Source organism: Lytechinus pictus, chromosome 7 (assembly GCF_037042905.1).
Source record: "Lytechinus pictus isolate F3 Inbred chromosome 7, Lp3.0, whole genome shotgun sequence".
Taxonomy (NCBI): domain Eukaryota; kingdom Metazoa; phylum Echinodermata; class Echinoidea; order Temnopleuroida; family Toxopneustidae; genus Lytechinus; species Lytechinus pictus.
The window spans coordinates 47,272,745-47,285,755 of record NC_087251.1 but is presented as its reverse complement, the minus strand read 5'-3'; the positions used below and the strand labels follow the sequence as shown (position 1 = coordinate 47,285,755).

General features: G+C 36.8%; 2 protein-coding genes across 2 annotated transcripts; both read left to right on the top strand.

Moving 5' to 3' along the window:
- Positions 1 to 1,553: 1,553 nt before the first annotated feature.
- LOC129265662 (carbohydrate sulfotransferase 3-like) lies at positions 1,554 to 4,740 on the top strand. The gene has a single exon (XM_054903629.2). The coding sequence runs from the start codon at positions 1,667 to 1,669 to the stop codon at positions 3,098 to 3,100; it is 1,434 nt and encodes a 477-aa protein (XP_054759604.2). The 5' UTR covers positions 1,554 to 1,666; the 3' UTR covers positions 3,101 to 4,740.
- A 211-nt stretch (positions 4,741 to 4,951) lies between these two features.
- LOC129264305 (carbohydrate sulfotransferase 1-like) lies at positions 4,952 to 12,234 on the top strand. Its single transcript, XM_054902158.2, has one exon. The coding sequence runs from the start codon at positions 8,526 to 8,528 to the stop codon at positions 9,957 to 9,959; it is 1,434 nt and encodes a 477-aa protein (XP_054758133.2). The 5' UTR covers positions 4,952 to 8,525; the 3' UTR covers positions 9,960 to 12,234.
- Positions 12,235 to 13,011: the final 777 nt, after the last annotated feature.

Sequence of the window (13,011 nt, the reverse complement as noted above, 5' to 3'; positions counted from 1 at the left end):
AAAAGAGAAAAATCCAACAAGCCTAACACTGAAAATTTCATCAAAATCGGATGTAAAATAAGAAAGTTATGACATTTTAAAGTTTCACTTCATTTCACAAAACAGTTATATGCACATTTCGGTTGGTATGCAAACGAGGGAACTGATGACATCACTCACTCACTATTTCTTTTGTATTTTATTATATGAAATATGAAATATTTTGATTTTCTCGTCATTGTCATGTGAAATGAAGTTTCATTCCTCCCTGAACACGTGGAATTCCATTATTTGAACATTTTGTGGTTCAGGCAAGGAGGTCCGAATTGTCAATTTCGTAAAAATAGAAATATTGTATAATTCAAACAATAAAAAACAAAAGAAATAGTGAGTGAGTGACATCATCAACTCTTTCATTTGGATGTAAACTGACTCGTTCATATAACTATTTTGGGAAAATAAGCGAAACTTTGAAATGTCATAACTTTCTTATTTTACATCCGATTTTGATGAAATTTTCAGCATTGTGCTTGTCTGATTTTTCTCTATTGATTCTAATAAATATTTTTTGAGGTGGACTTGACCTTTAAGCAGTTTTGAATACGCAGTAAATTATGTAACAGCATTACTTTTCAGTCCCATTGGTAGTTTGTAGTGTTTTATTTTGTTCATGGCCTTACTTTAAACACCCCCTTTTCAACATCTACGATGTTAAGGGGGGGGGGGACACGACATTTTCTCCGGGAAATATTTCGTCTAAGATATAGAGTTGTTGTTGTAATAGGTTTTTTGTGTAAGGTTTAGGATTAGGTTTAGGATAGGGTAGACTTATAGCGTTAAATCCAGGGTCGAAGTTGGTTATTCCATTAGTGAGTAGAATTTGCAGCGGGGCAATTGTCGCCGGAGAAAATGCCATGGTAACCGTTAAAGGACTCATGAAAAACAGGTAAAAAAAAGTTGAGAGTGGGCAAAGCATATTTCAATTTCATGATTAAAAAGCAAAAGCGAAAAAAAATCACTCTTTTTCCCACCACCCCTAGGAAAAATTCTTCATACTGCTTTAATTGTCGCCGAAAATTGTAAAATGAGCCCCCCCCTCCAAAATGGTGACTCCCTTGGGATTCTCTCCTCCCCCTCCTAAATCCGGGAATGCTTCGGCACGCTTGATTTGTTTACAATAAGAGGGTCATTATATTTCGAACACGCTATAATAATTGAATTATTCAGGCAGTACTATTACATTCTGTATTCAGGTAACTGCGAAAACTGGTGGGTCGTTCTGGCTATGCAAAGCTAAATATGCGTTAGTTTTATCCCTCGCAATCACGTAGGAATTAAAATTGTCATTTGAATTTCCGTCAGATGAATTCCCTGAGGATATGTTTTCCATTCTCCCCGAAATATGCGAATCCTAGTATTCCCGTAAAGAAAGGTTGCCAAGGGTCAAATGAAAAAAAATCATACTTATTTATTTTTACAAAGAGAACCCTTGGAAATGTGCGTTCGTGTTCGAATGAATTTTTACAATTGAAGGGTAAGATATATTGTTCAAAATCGTTAGACCTAGCGATGAAATGATCGCAACCGTCTAACACATCTTTGTTGTTCCGTTCTCGGTCGAGGAGAATTTCTATTTGCTTAAAAAGGCGTTATTCATTGTAGCATAATTCATTCGGATATCAACAAAATGGCGTTTCGCCGATGTGTACATGTATGTTCAGTGATATTCGCGTTAAGCCAAATGGTTGTCCTCTCCATATTGTTCAATAAACACGAGAATTTTCGTATTATCAAGCATCGTCGTGTGAAATTAGTTAGCTCACACAGGTCCAGACTTTTAAATGCACCGGTTATCAGGAACATAGAAGAGCAGGAGGCTGTTAATTCACATACGAACATGCGTTCACCGTCTGATGTATTTGGGAGAGACAAAAACAAGCAGTACCTTGACAAAGGATTATTAATTGAAGATCTGCACATGGCAGAACAAGGTGTAAGTAAAAGTAGGAATTATGGTGGCGGTAGTTTGTTTGATCACCTTAGATCTTCACTGATGGGGTTAAGTGACGATACCGTTGAGGAAGAGGACAACACTATTAACCTTCCTCGGTTACTTTTTAGGAACGTACCACCGGTAACCTCTCCAAAGCTCACTATCCTTCTGGCCCAGTGGCGGTTTGGTTCAAGTATAGTTGGCGAACTCTTCAATCAGAACCTGGATGCATTCTATTTATTTGAACCCCTGTGGACTCTCAATAGGTTAAAGTCTGTGTGGAGACAACCTGAAAGATATACAAGGCCATCGACAAGGGACGTGTCCCGTCAGATCCTTCGCGAATTGGCGCATTGTAAGTTCAATAGCGACTTTGTCTGGACGTACAGCGAATGGCACCCTTTCCAAAACAGAGCCATATGTAACCTTAGCCCAGAGTGTCTGTTATCCGGTGAACAGTGGTTTGAGAACTTCTGCAGGACTTCCAGAGAAAATATTGCCACAAAAATAATTCGTGTTGATCTCGAGGATTTAAGACCCCTCGTTGAAATGGACGACATTGACCTGAGGATCATCCATCTGGTGCGGGATCCTCGAGCAGCAGCTGCGTCTAGGATCGATTATATCACTGAGAGGTACCAACCAGATCAGCAATATTTCAGAGGCACTGGGAGACTGAAACCGCTCGGTCTCCTGGACACAGTCCCCGATGCGCTCATGTACATTCAGGAGATGAGAGAAAACAATCCAACTGCTCGTGGAATGTGCAAATGGATTGAAAGAAATGCAAAGACCTCGAGAAATCATTTGCCAGAATGGTTGCAAGGACACTACAAACTTATCAGGTATGAAGACTTTGCTGTGGAACCTGTAAATATCTCGAAAGAGATCTACGAGTTTATAGGATTGCCATTTCCAAAATACCTTGAACATTGGATTGAGGCGAACACCAATGCTATTTACAGGGATGGTGATATCTTTTCAAATCGAAGAAATTCTCTTGAAGCAGCCACTCATTGGATTGTTGATCTTTCTGAATTAGAAATAAGACAGATTGAAAAGGAGTGCAGAGCTGCCTTAAAACTTCTTGACTATAAGCTATACGATGAACTTAAATACACGTTATAACATGTAACTTGCCAGGTATGTAGTTGGATAATGGATTTTCTTACAAGGATGATGTTGAGAATCGTGTGCTGCCCTCTTGTACAATGTGTACTGGGTAAATACTGAGAAAACATGTGCAAATCTATTTATTATTCATGGTTTGAACGATACATACCAATTGTGGTAATGGTTTCAAAATGAGTTCTTACGGAATCCAATAAAATGACCTGCCAGGTGTCTCTTTGTGCCAAAGGATTCTGGAAAAAATTGTCTAGTTACCGACAAAATTAGCAAAATAAAAATGGGATCCAAGCAAAGTGTCTGTTATTTTTCCAAGCAATTTTAATACACTGCCCCCACGTGTGTTTATCTGTTTTTACAATCTACAGTGTAATCGTTTTATATTCTATGGTTTCACAAAGTTCAACTTATGTATAACTCTACCAAATCTAGATATACAATGTAAAAGTGGCAACTGATCTTGGTTTCACAGACTTTCTCTTGAAATTAGTGTTTTCTCCAACTACTTTCATTTATCTGTATTTCTTGTTTAGTATTTATTTCTAGACCCAAAATTATTTTGAATGAGATTCGTGTTTCTCTTCGACTCACTTTTTTCTTATTCTAAATGATGCCCTAATTACCGACCTTAAACATTATCAAACACAAATTAATTGATGAATCAGTATTGTGTGGGTGTGGGTGTGCGTGAGGCTGTGTGTGCCGTTATGTTGTGTGTGTGTGTAGTGGAAAGTGTCGAGCTTCAATTGGATATATAATTTTCATACATGATAACAAGAGATAACCAGTAAATATAATGCCATACAAAGTAAATATATGAGCTATTATATTAAAAAGTATTAGATTACCTTGCGTGTGAAAGAAAAACATTGCTACGATTAGATTTCTGTGCATTATATAAACGAAAATATGTAAAAACTTTATCACCATGATAATGTATTTTTACATAGAGAATCTGAATAGGTATATGGAAGTACCATTTTGTATACATTAGTGTTCTTATGTATGACTACTTTAAATTCTATGTGGCACGTTGAACCATAACATATGGGGAAAATAATTCGTATTTTTATGTACTTTTCTAATGCAAATAGTGAAAAATTGAATGATATACATATATGACTCTCATCGATTATTTTTTTGTGACAAAGCTTTGGAAAAGCGTTTATTTATATTGTCGAATTTCATATTTGTATTTATTTCTGGACAATGCATATCACTTTATAACCTTTGATCAAATGCGTTTATCTTTTCCAGAAAATAAAATCTTCGCTCGAACTTTAAACTTCACTTTTCTTTATAATAGAATTCATGCCCTATAGACGGTCAATATATGGTTTGACCCGGAACAAATTGCAACAAATTATTTTTCAACTGTTTTGGCAGTATTTGACCTCAGGATTAACATACTAAAAATCTATCAAAATCCGCATACGGGAAAGTAGTTATTTCAAGATGGCGTCCAAGATGGCCGCCATTCACTGAAAATGGATATAACTCACTCATTATCCACCCTAGAATCCTACTTCGTTTCATATTCCACGGTCCAGTGGGTAAACAAATTTATTGATACAAGTTAGAGTAAATTTTAGCACTCCAGGGTACCAGGAAAATCCAAGATGGCGCCCAAAATGGCTGCCGTAGGCTGAAAATCCACAATTCATCTAAGTGGCTTTACTTTTGTTTTTATTCAATGGTTTTAAGGGTGAAGTAGTACATTGGAACAAGTTACAAGGACAGCCAGTGGTCCGGTGTGTCAAAAAATCCAAGATGGTTTCCAAAAAATTGAGTTTAATATATAGTTGTTAATACTTAAAATGGCCATAGCTCATGTCATATCCACCTGGGAGATGTGATTTTTGGTGTCTAGACCGTGATTTCAATGGCCAAATAATACATAAGGACAAGTTACAAGGACGATGGGTGGCCAAGTATGTCCAAAAGTCCACGGTGGCTTAAAACATAGTATAAATTAGCCGCTGGTATTTACAAATGGACATAGTTCATGTAATATCCGTCAAGGGCATATGATTTTGATGTCTATACCATGGTTTTAAAAGTCAGAACATTAGTAACAAGGACATTCAGTGGTCCAGTATGTTGAAAAATCCAAGATGGCTTCCAAAAATCGGAGTCTAAAATTACTGCTGTTACTTTAAAAAATGGACATAGTTCATAATAAAATCCGCCAAGGAAATGTGATTTTGGTGTCCACACTATTTCATGGTTAAAATAATACTTTTGGACTGGTTACATTGATATGCAGTTGTCCAATTTTCCTAAAAATCAAATAGGGGTTTCAAAAAAGGCATCTAAAACGACTCATATCACTCAATAATGATCAGAGTTCTACAATATCTATCTGTAAGAAATAATTTTGGTGTCTAAATTGTGGAAATGAAGGGTCAAATAATATATTCGGACAAGTAAAAAGGATGGTTAGTATTACATTTTGTCAAAAAAATCCATGGTGGATTCTAAAATTTCATCAAAATGGGTTTCGTTACCAACTCATGAAACAATATGATAACTTATCCCCATGCATTTAAGTGTAGGCACTAAGATTATTTTCTCACAGGTGGATATTGTTTGAACTATGTCAATTTTTAAGTGACAGCAGTCACTTTGGAACCCATTTTTTTAAGCCAACCTGGATTTTAAGGCAAATGGATAGCTGCATATCATGGTAACCAGTCCCAAAGTATTGTTTGACCCTTGAAACCCTAGTGTAGACACCAAAATAATATCCCCAAGTAATAACAGTCATTTAAAATCCTAATTTTTAAAGCCATCTTAGATTTTTGGACATAGCTAACACCTGACTGTCCTTTCAACTTAACCCAATGTATTACTTGACCCTTTAAAATCTAGTTTATACACCAAACCTCCAAGGTGAATTTCTAATAAACTATGTATACTTTTAAGTAACAACAGTCAATTTACACCCCATTATTTTAAAGTCACCTTGGATTTTTTAACATACAGACACCTGACTGTCCTTTCAACTTAACCCAATGTATTACTTGACCCTTTAAAATCTAGTTTATACACCAAACCTCCAAGGTGAATTTCTAATAAACTATGTATACTTTTAAGTAACAACTTTTAAGTAACAACAGTCAATTTACACCCCATTATTTTAAAGTCACCTTGGATTTTTTAACATACAGACAACTGACTGGTCTTGTAACTTAACCCAATGTATTACTTGACCCTTTAAAATCTAGTTTATACACCAAACCTCCAAGGTGAATTTCTAATAAACTATGTATACTTTTAAGTAACAACAGTCAATTTACACCCCATTATTTTAAAGTCACCTTGGATTTTTTAACATACAGACAACTGACTGGTCTTGTAACTTACCCTTGTCTATTACTTGACCCTTTAAACCATGGCTTAGACACCAAACTCATATTCATCAGACAGATATTGAACAAACTATGTCCTTATTATGTAACATCGGACATTTTTTATTCCTTTTTTGGAAGCCATCTTGGAAATTTTGAGATACTAGAACACTGACTGTCATTGTAACTTGTCCTTATATATCATTTGACCCTTGAAACCATATTTTAGACACCGAAATCATGTCTCACAGGCGGATATAAAATGAGCTATGCCACTTTTAAGTATCAGCAGCCATTTTAGAATCAATTTTTGGAAGCCATATTGGATTTTTGGTCATAACAGACCACTGACTGTCCTTAAAACTTGTCCTAATGTATGATTTTGACCCTTAAATTCAGTGGTTTAGACACCCAAATCGCATCCACCAGGCCGATATGAAATAAACTGTGTCCTCTTTAAGTTACAGCAGTCAATTTAGAATCATTTCTGGAAGCCAACATAGATTTTTTTTAAATACCAGGCCACTGACTGTCCTTGTAACTTGCCCTAATGTATTAATTGACCCTTGAAACCAGTGGTTTAGACACTAAAATCACATCTCCCAGGCCGATATGAAATGAGTTATGTCCGCTTTAAGTATCAGAAGCCTATTTTGAAGATCCATTTTTGGAAGCCATCTTCGATTTTTGGACCTACCAGACCACTGAATGTCCCTGTGACTTATCCTAGTATTTTATTTGACCATTGCACCCAGTGGTTTAGACATCAAAGTCACATCTCCCAGGCCAAAATGAAATGAGCTATGTCCACATTAAGTATTAGCAGCCATTTCAGAATCAATGTTTGGAATCCAACTATGTCGGGTTTTTTTAAAGTAGCAACAACAATGTTAGACTCCATTTTTGGAATCCATCTTGGATTTTTGAACATACTGGACCACTGACTGTCCTTGTCACTTGTCCCAATGTCTTATTTGACCATTGAAAACATTGTCTAGACACCAAAACACCAAAATCATTATGTCCCAGGGGGATATAAAATGAACTATGTCCATTCTAATTATCAACAGCCATTTTAAACTCCATTTTTGGAAACCATCTTGGATTTTTTGACACACCAGACCACTGGCTGTCCTTGTAACTTGTTCCAATCTACTACTTCACCCTTAAAACCATTGAATAAAAACCAAAGTAAAGCCACTTAGATGAATTGTGAATTTTCAGCCTACGGCAGCCATTTTGGGCGCCATCTTGGATTTGCCAGGTACACTGGAGGGCTTATAATTCACTCTAGCCTTTATCAACAATTTTTTTGCCCCCTAGACCATGGAATATGAATCGAAATAGGATTCTAGGGTGGATAATGATTCAATTGTATCCATTTTCAGTGAAAAGCCGATGAAAAATCATTTGTTGCAATTTTTCCGGGTGAGGGTATTTTTGGTCGTTTCGTGACCCGTCTACTACCAAATTTCTATCTAGTTTTTTAAAGATTTTCAGTATTGACCAATTTTTTCGAGAAGGGGTGGGGGCCTTATATTTTTACAATCGGGCATATTGGTGCTTTCTCCCTTACAAATATCAACTGTGATTCTGATATCATTGCAACACCATTCTTTCTATTCAAGAGGGAAATACGTATCTTCACAAATTACAGATATAAAAACCATGCTAGTGTTCATAACCCGGTTGGGAGTCATTACTATTCATACTGTTTTACGTCACGATTTTTCAGAATTTAAGAGAAATTCGATCTTAAAACTGCACACATTGTGTATTACATGATAATAATTTTAACTCCAAAATCGATAGGTTGAATTCAACACCTTTGCCATCTGTTATTTTCAAGAAGTCATTGGGGTGGACATTCAACGTTAAATGGTGATTGTTCGTCACTTAATAAATATAAATATTGAATGTAAGATAAAAAATTGTGGCGCTAGTCGAATCGTTAGACATAGCGATGACACAATCGCAACTGTGTAATACATCGTTGTTGCTTAGTTCTCGAGTAGAGTACCATTTTGCTCAAAAGGGATTTTCCATGTAGCATAATTCATTCGGATACCAACAAAATGGAGTTTCGCCGGTGTGTTCAGGTATATTCAATGTTGTTTGTTCTAATCTTTACACTAAGCCAAATGATTGTTCTCTGCACATTGTTCAATAAACACGATAATTTGAGCATCATTAAGCACCGTCATCAGAAATCAGTCGGCACATACACACCCAGGCTTTTAAATGCATCATTTATCAGGAACATGGGCTCAGAAAAACAAGAGACAGTGGAGGCACATACAACATTTACAAGCAATCGGTCATCGTCTGCTGTATTTGAAAGAGAAAAAACTCAGGAATATCCTGATAACCCATTTAGTGAGGACCTGTTTATAACAGCACACAGCTTTAGTAATAAGATGGAGTGTAGTTGCAACGGTGTCCACAATATGCATTCTCTTGACGAGACCGTTGTGCTAAAGAATACCACTTTTTATTTTCCTTGGTTTGTGTTTGGAAACTTCCCACCGATAACATCTCCCAAACTCACTATCATTCTGGCCCAGTGGCGGTTTGGTTCAAGTATAGTCGGTGAGCTCTTCAATCAGAATGTGGATGCATTCTATTTATTTGAACCAATGTGGACTCTCAATAGATTAAAGGCCATATGGAGGCAGCCTGCATCGCCAACCACGAGGGAAGTCTCCCGTCAGATCCTTCGCGAATTAGCACATTGTAGGTTCAACGATGACTTTGTCTGGACGTACAGCCAATGGCATCCTTTTCAGAATAGAGCCATATGTAATCTTAGTCCAGGGTGTCTGTTATCCGGTGAACAGTGGTTTGAAAACTTCTGCAAGACTTCCAGAGAACACATAGCAACAAAAATCATTCGTGTTGATCTCGAGGATTTAAGACCTCTCGTTGAAATGGACAACATTGACCTGAGGATCGTCCATCTCGTGCGGGATCCTCGAGGCGCAGCTGCATCTAGGGTTCATTACATCACCAAGAGGTACCAACCACATCAGCAATATTTCAGAGAAAATACTGGGAGACTGAAACCGCTTGGTCTCCTGGACACAGTCCCCGATGAGCTCATGTACATTCAGGAGATGAGAGAAAACAACCCCACTGTTCGTCAAATGTGCAAATGGATTGAAAGAAATGCAAAGACCTCGAGAAATCATTTGCCAAAATGGTTGCAAGGAAACTACAAACTCGTCAAATATGAAGACTTTGCAGTGGAACCTGTCAAGATCTCAAAAGAGATCTATGAGTTTATCGGTTTACCGTTTCCGAAATATCTTGAATATTGGATCAAGACGAACACCAATGCCATTAATAGGGATGATGATGTCTTTTCAAATCGAAAAAATTCCATCGAAACAGCTTCGCGTTGGATTGTTGATCTTTCTGAATTAGAAATAAGGCAAATTGAAAAAGAGTGCAAAGATGTCCTTGAACTTCTTGACTATAAGTTATATGATGAACTTAAATCCGCGGCATAATGTAGCTTGTAAGCTATTCATTTGATTCACTGAGGTTCTCAGGGGCGGCGATCCTGGGGGGGGGGGGCACAGTGCCCCCCCCAAAAAAAAATGTTGAAGCACTGAAGAAGTGCCCTTTTTTCACGCAAAGCCAATTTTTACCAAAAAATACCCCTTCACGAATGTGTTCTGTGCCCCTTTTACCTGAGAAGGACCGGTTTATGTGAGGAAGTGCCCCCTTGCCTTCTTGTAAGTGCACTTTCTCGAATCAGTGCCCTTTTTTACCCAAGAAAATTGCCCTTCACGAACGTAATTTCTTCCCCTTTCACCCGAGAAGGACCCGTTTTATGCCGTTTGCAAGTGCCCATTTGCCTTCTTATGGGTGCCCTTTCTCATATTTTCACCTGAGAAGGACCCATTTTATGTGTAAACGGGTGCCCCTTTGAAACAAGAAAACAATGTTCTAATTTTTATATGTTACTTATGAAGTAAGAAACTTGTAAGGAAAACCCTACGTGCCTTATTTAAGTGTCACGAGTCATGTGAGTGGGGTAGATTAGCAGTGGCGTACATAGGGGGGGGGGGGGCTGGGGAGGCTCTTGCCCCCTCCCCAATTTTTTTTTTCGACTAAGAAAAAAAAAGAGAAAAGGAAAGAGAGAAGGGTGAAATATATTATTTTCTGAATGTTAATTGTCAAAATCTATCACAATATTGGAGTTTCGTAATAAAAATGTCAAAATTTTAGCTCGCAACTTATAAATTTACGTGATACGACATATCTAGCCCCCTCAAAATTGTTGGCTCATTACGCCACTGTAGGTAAGTAATTTTTTTCTTTGTTTTAAGTGTCCTTTTAGAAGGAAAAGGTGCCCCTTTTCCCCTGCATGTGCCCACCCCCACCACTTTCAACTTCGCTCCGCCGCCCCTGGAGGTTCTTGCTCGGGTGAAGTTTGGGTGATCGTTTGCTTCCCCTCACAGCTTGCCTAAATGATAAGATCAGATAAAAGATGGAATAGTGTTATCACAGTAAATAAATTTAATCTTTCAGTATTTGTTTTCGACCCCAGTTGTTTTGAATAAGAAGCATTTTTGTCTTAAATTCACATTTATTCTTAATGTACATGATCTCCTTATTCGAAGCTCTTCAACGTCATCGATAACAAACACGAATCAATGAATCTATAGTGTATTTACAAATGAAGTTTCTTTCTACGATTGGATAATCAGGTTATACATGTATACATGCACTTTGATATTGTTTAATATCGTATTTTCAAAAATTAAAAAGAAATTGATCCGAACACTGCACATATCTTGTTACTACATGAAGTTAATACCTTAACCTTACAATGGGTAAATACAAATTCTTTGAAATTGAAACCTCTACCATCAATTCTTGCAAAGTTCTGTTTGTGCACCTGTACAAACTCCAACTCCCATTCTAAAGGCAGGTGGTGATTTAACCCCGGTCAAAATCGCAATTACTATACTTAGTAAGATACCCTTACCACCAGCGGTTCCTCTTTCTTCCAAACCTATAATCCTAAGTATTGTACTCGTAACAGTAATGATATATGATTTATTTCTTGTAAACAGTAAGTGCAATAATTGATTACGCAAAGCTTACATCATCTCGTTATTCTTTACCATTTTCCATGAGAAAACTAAATTTCTTTGCTACCGATGTAAATAAAAAATAAACTTTGAATATTTGTCTTGATTGCACTTTCATGTCAGATGGGGATTTATGTTTTATGTAAATATATGTTTATGAATGCATGTTAAAACATTTGTTTGGTGACATCTTAGCTGAAGACGTGTCGGTCTTCAGCTGTTCTTATTTATATTCTGTATATCTTTATTTGTAAGTAAATTTTCACTCTATCAAACACATCATAGAAGAGTATATATATATACTTTGTTTTTAGACGTCTTATAGAAATGATCATCGAACTGTACTCACCAAAAAATTGATGATAGTGTAGCCTTATAACAAAATGTTGTCTTTGACAGATTCCACTTTCAGCTTATGTGTCTGTTCATTGGGTGCATTATATGTTTGGGACCAATTTGTAAGCTGTAAGTTACAAATGCCATTAGGTTTTCAAATAGTTCTTTTATTTTCTAATCGTCTATGATATTGTTATCAAACCTGAAGTTGATATATAGCCCTGCGAAGTCGTTTAAACATGTCATGTATTGAGAATAACGTGCCTTGCCTTCTATATATTTCCAGTTTGTATTAATTAAATTAATATGATGCGTACATGCTAAGCTATAAAGTCGAGAAAATGACCGGGTTTAATGTCCATGTGTTATTTTTTAAGTTATGTGGTGTTCGACAACGTTGTCTTTTTTGGCAAGTACCTTATTTGATCCAGGCAGTTTTCCTAATTCCGAATCTCTTTTCTCTTCCATGTAAAAAAAAAACAGTTTAAACATGGAAATTAAAACAACAGGTGCTTACATATAACATAAGAACAGTTATAATACTTTATTGATTCAGAAAACAGTATTGATTTTAACATCGAAAGGGGAACAGTGCCCTAAGAATGAAGACAATACTACAAAAAGAGAGTCATACCTGTTTATATAGTAATGATATTGGAGATTAGTAAAGTGTAGAATACTTCAAAAAGTCCATGTCTCTCGGGAGATCGTGATATCTTCTTCATTCACTTTTCCTTCGGTTCAGTTGAAAAAGTGCAAACATAATGCAACAGTCTCGCCGCCGAAACCAACCCCAGACAGACCGATCTATTACGTTATTTCTAGTGACAGGCCATCGGTCGGTTTGGAATCGTTAGCATTGGTGTGCCTGTTGCATAAAATTTAAGAATCTGGGGCCCGTTTCATAAAGAGTTAAAACTATTGCAACTTGGCCAATATGACAACTGGCATGGTAACCTTTATTGTGATTGAATGCAAAGCCATGTTTAATGTTACCATAGTATAGTTGCCATAGTGGCAAAGTAAAGGCGGAGTCACATTCCGCCTACGATGGCCGTACGGTGAGTCGAAAATAGCTGTTTAAAAAAACATTTTTTGTACCAGCTTCATGTGTGTAGTTTGT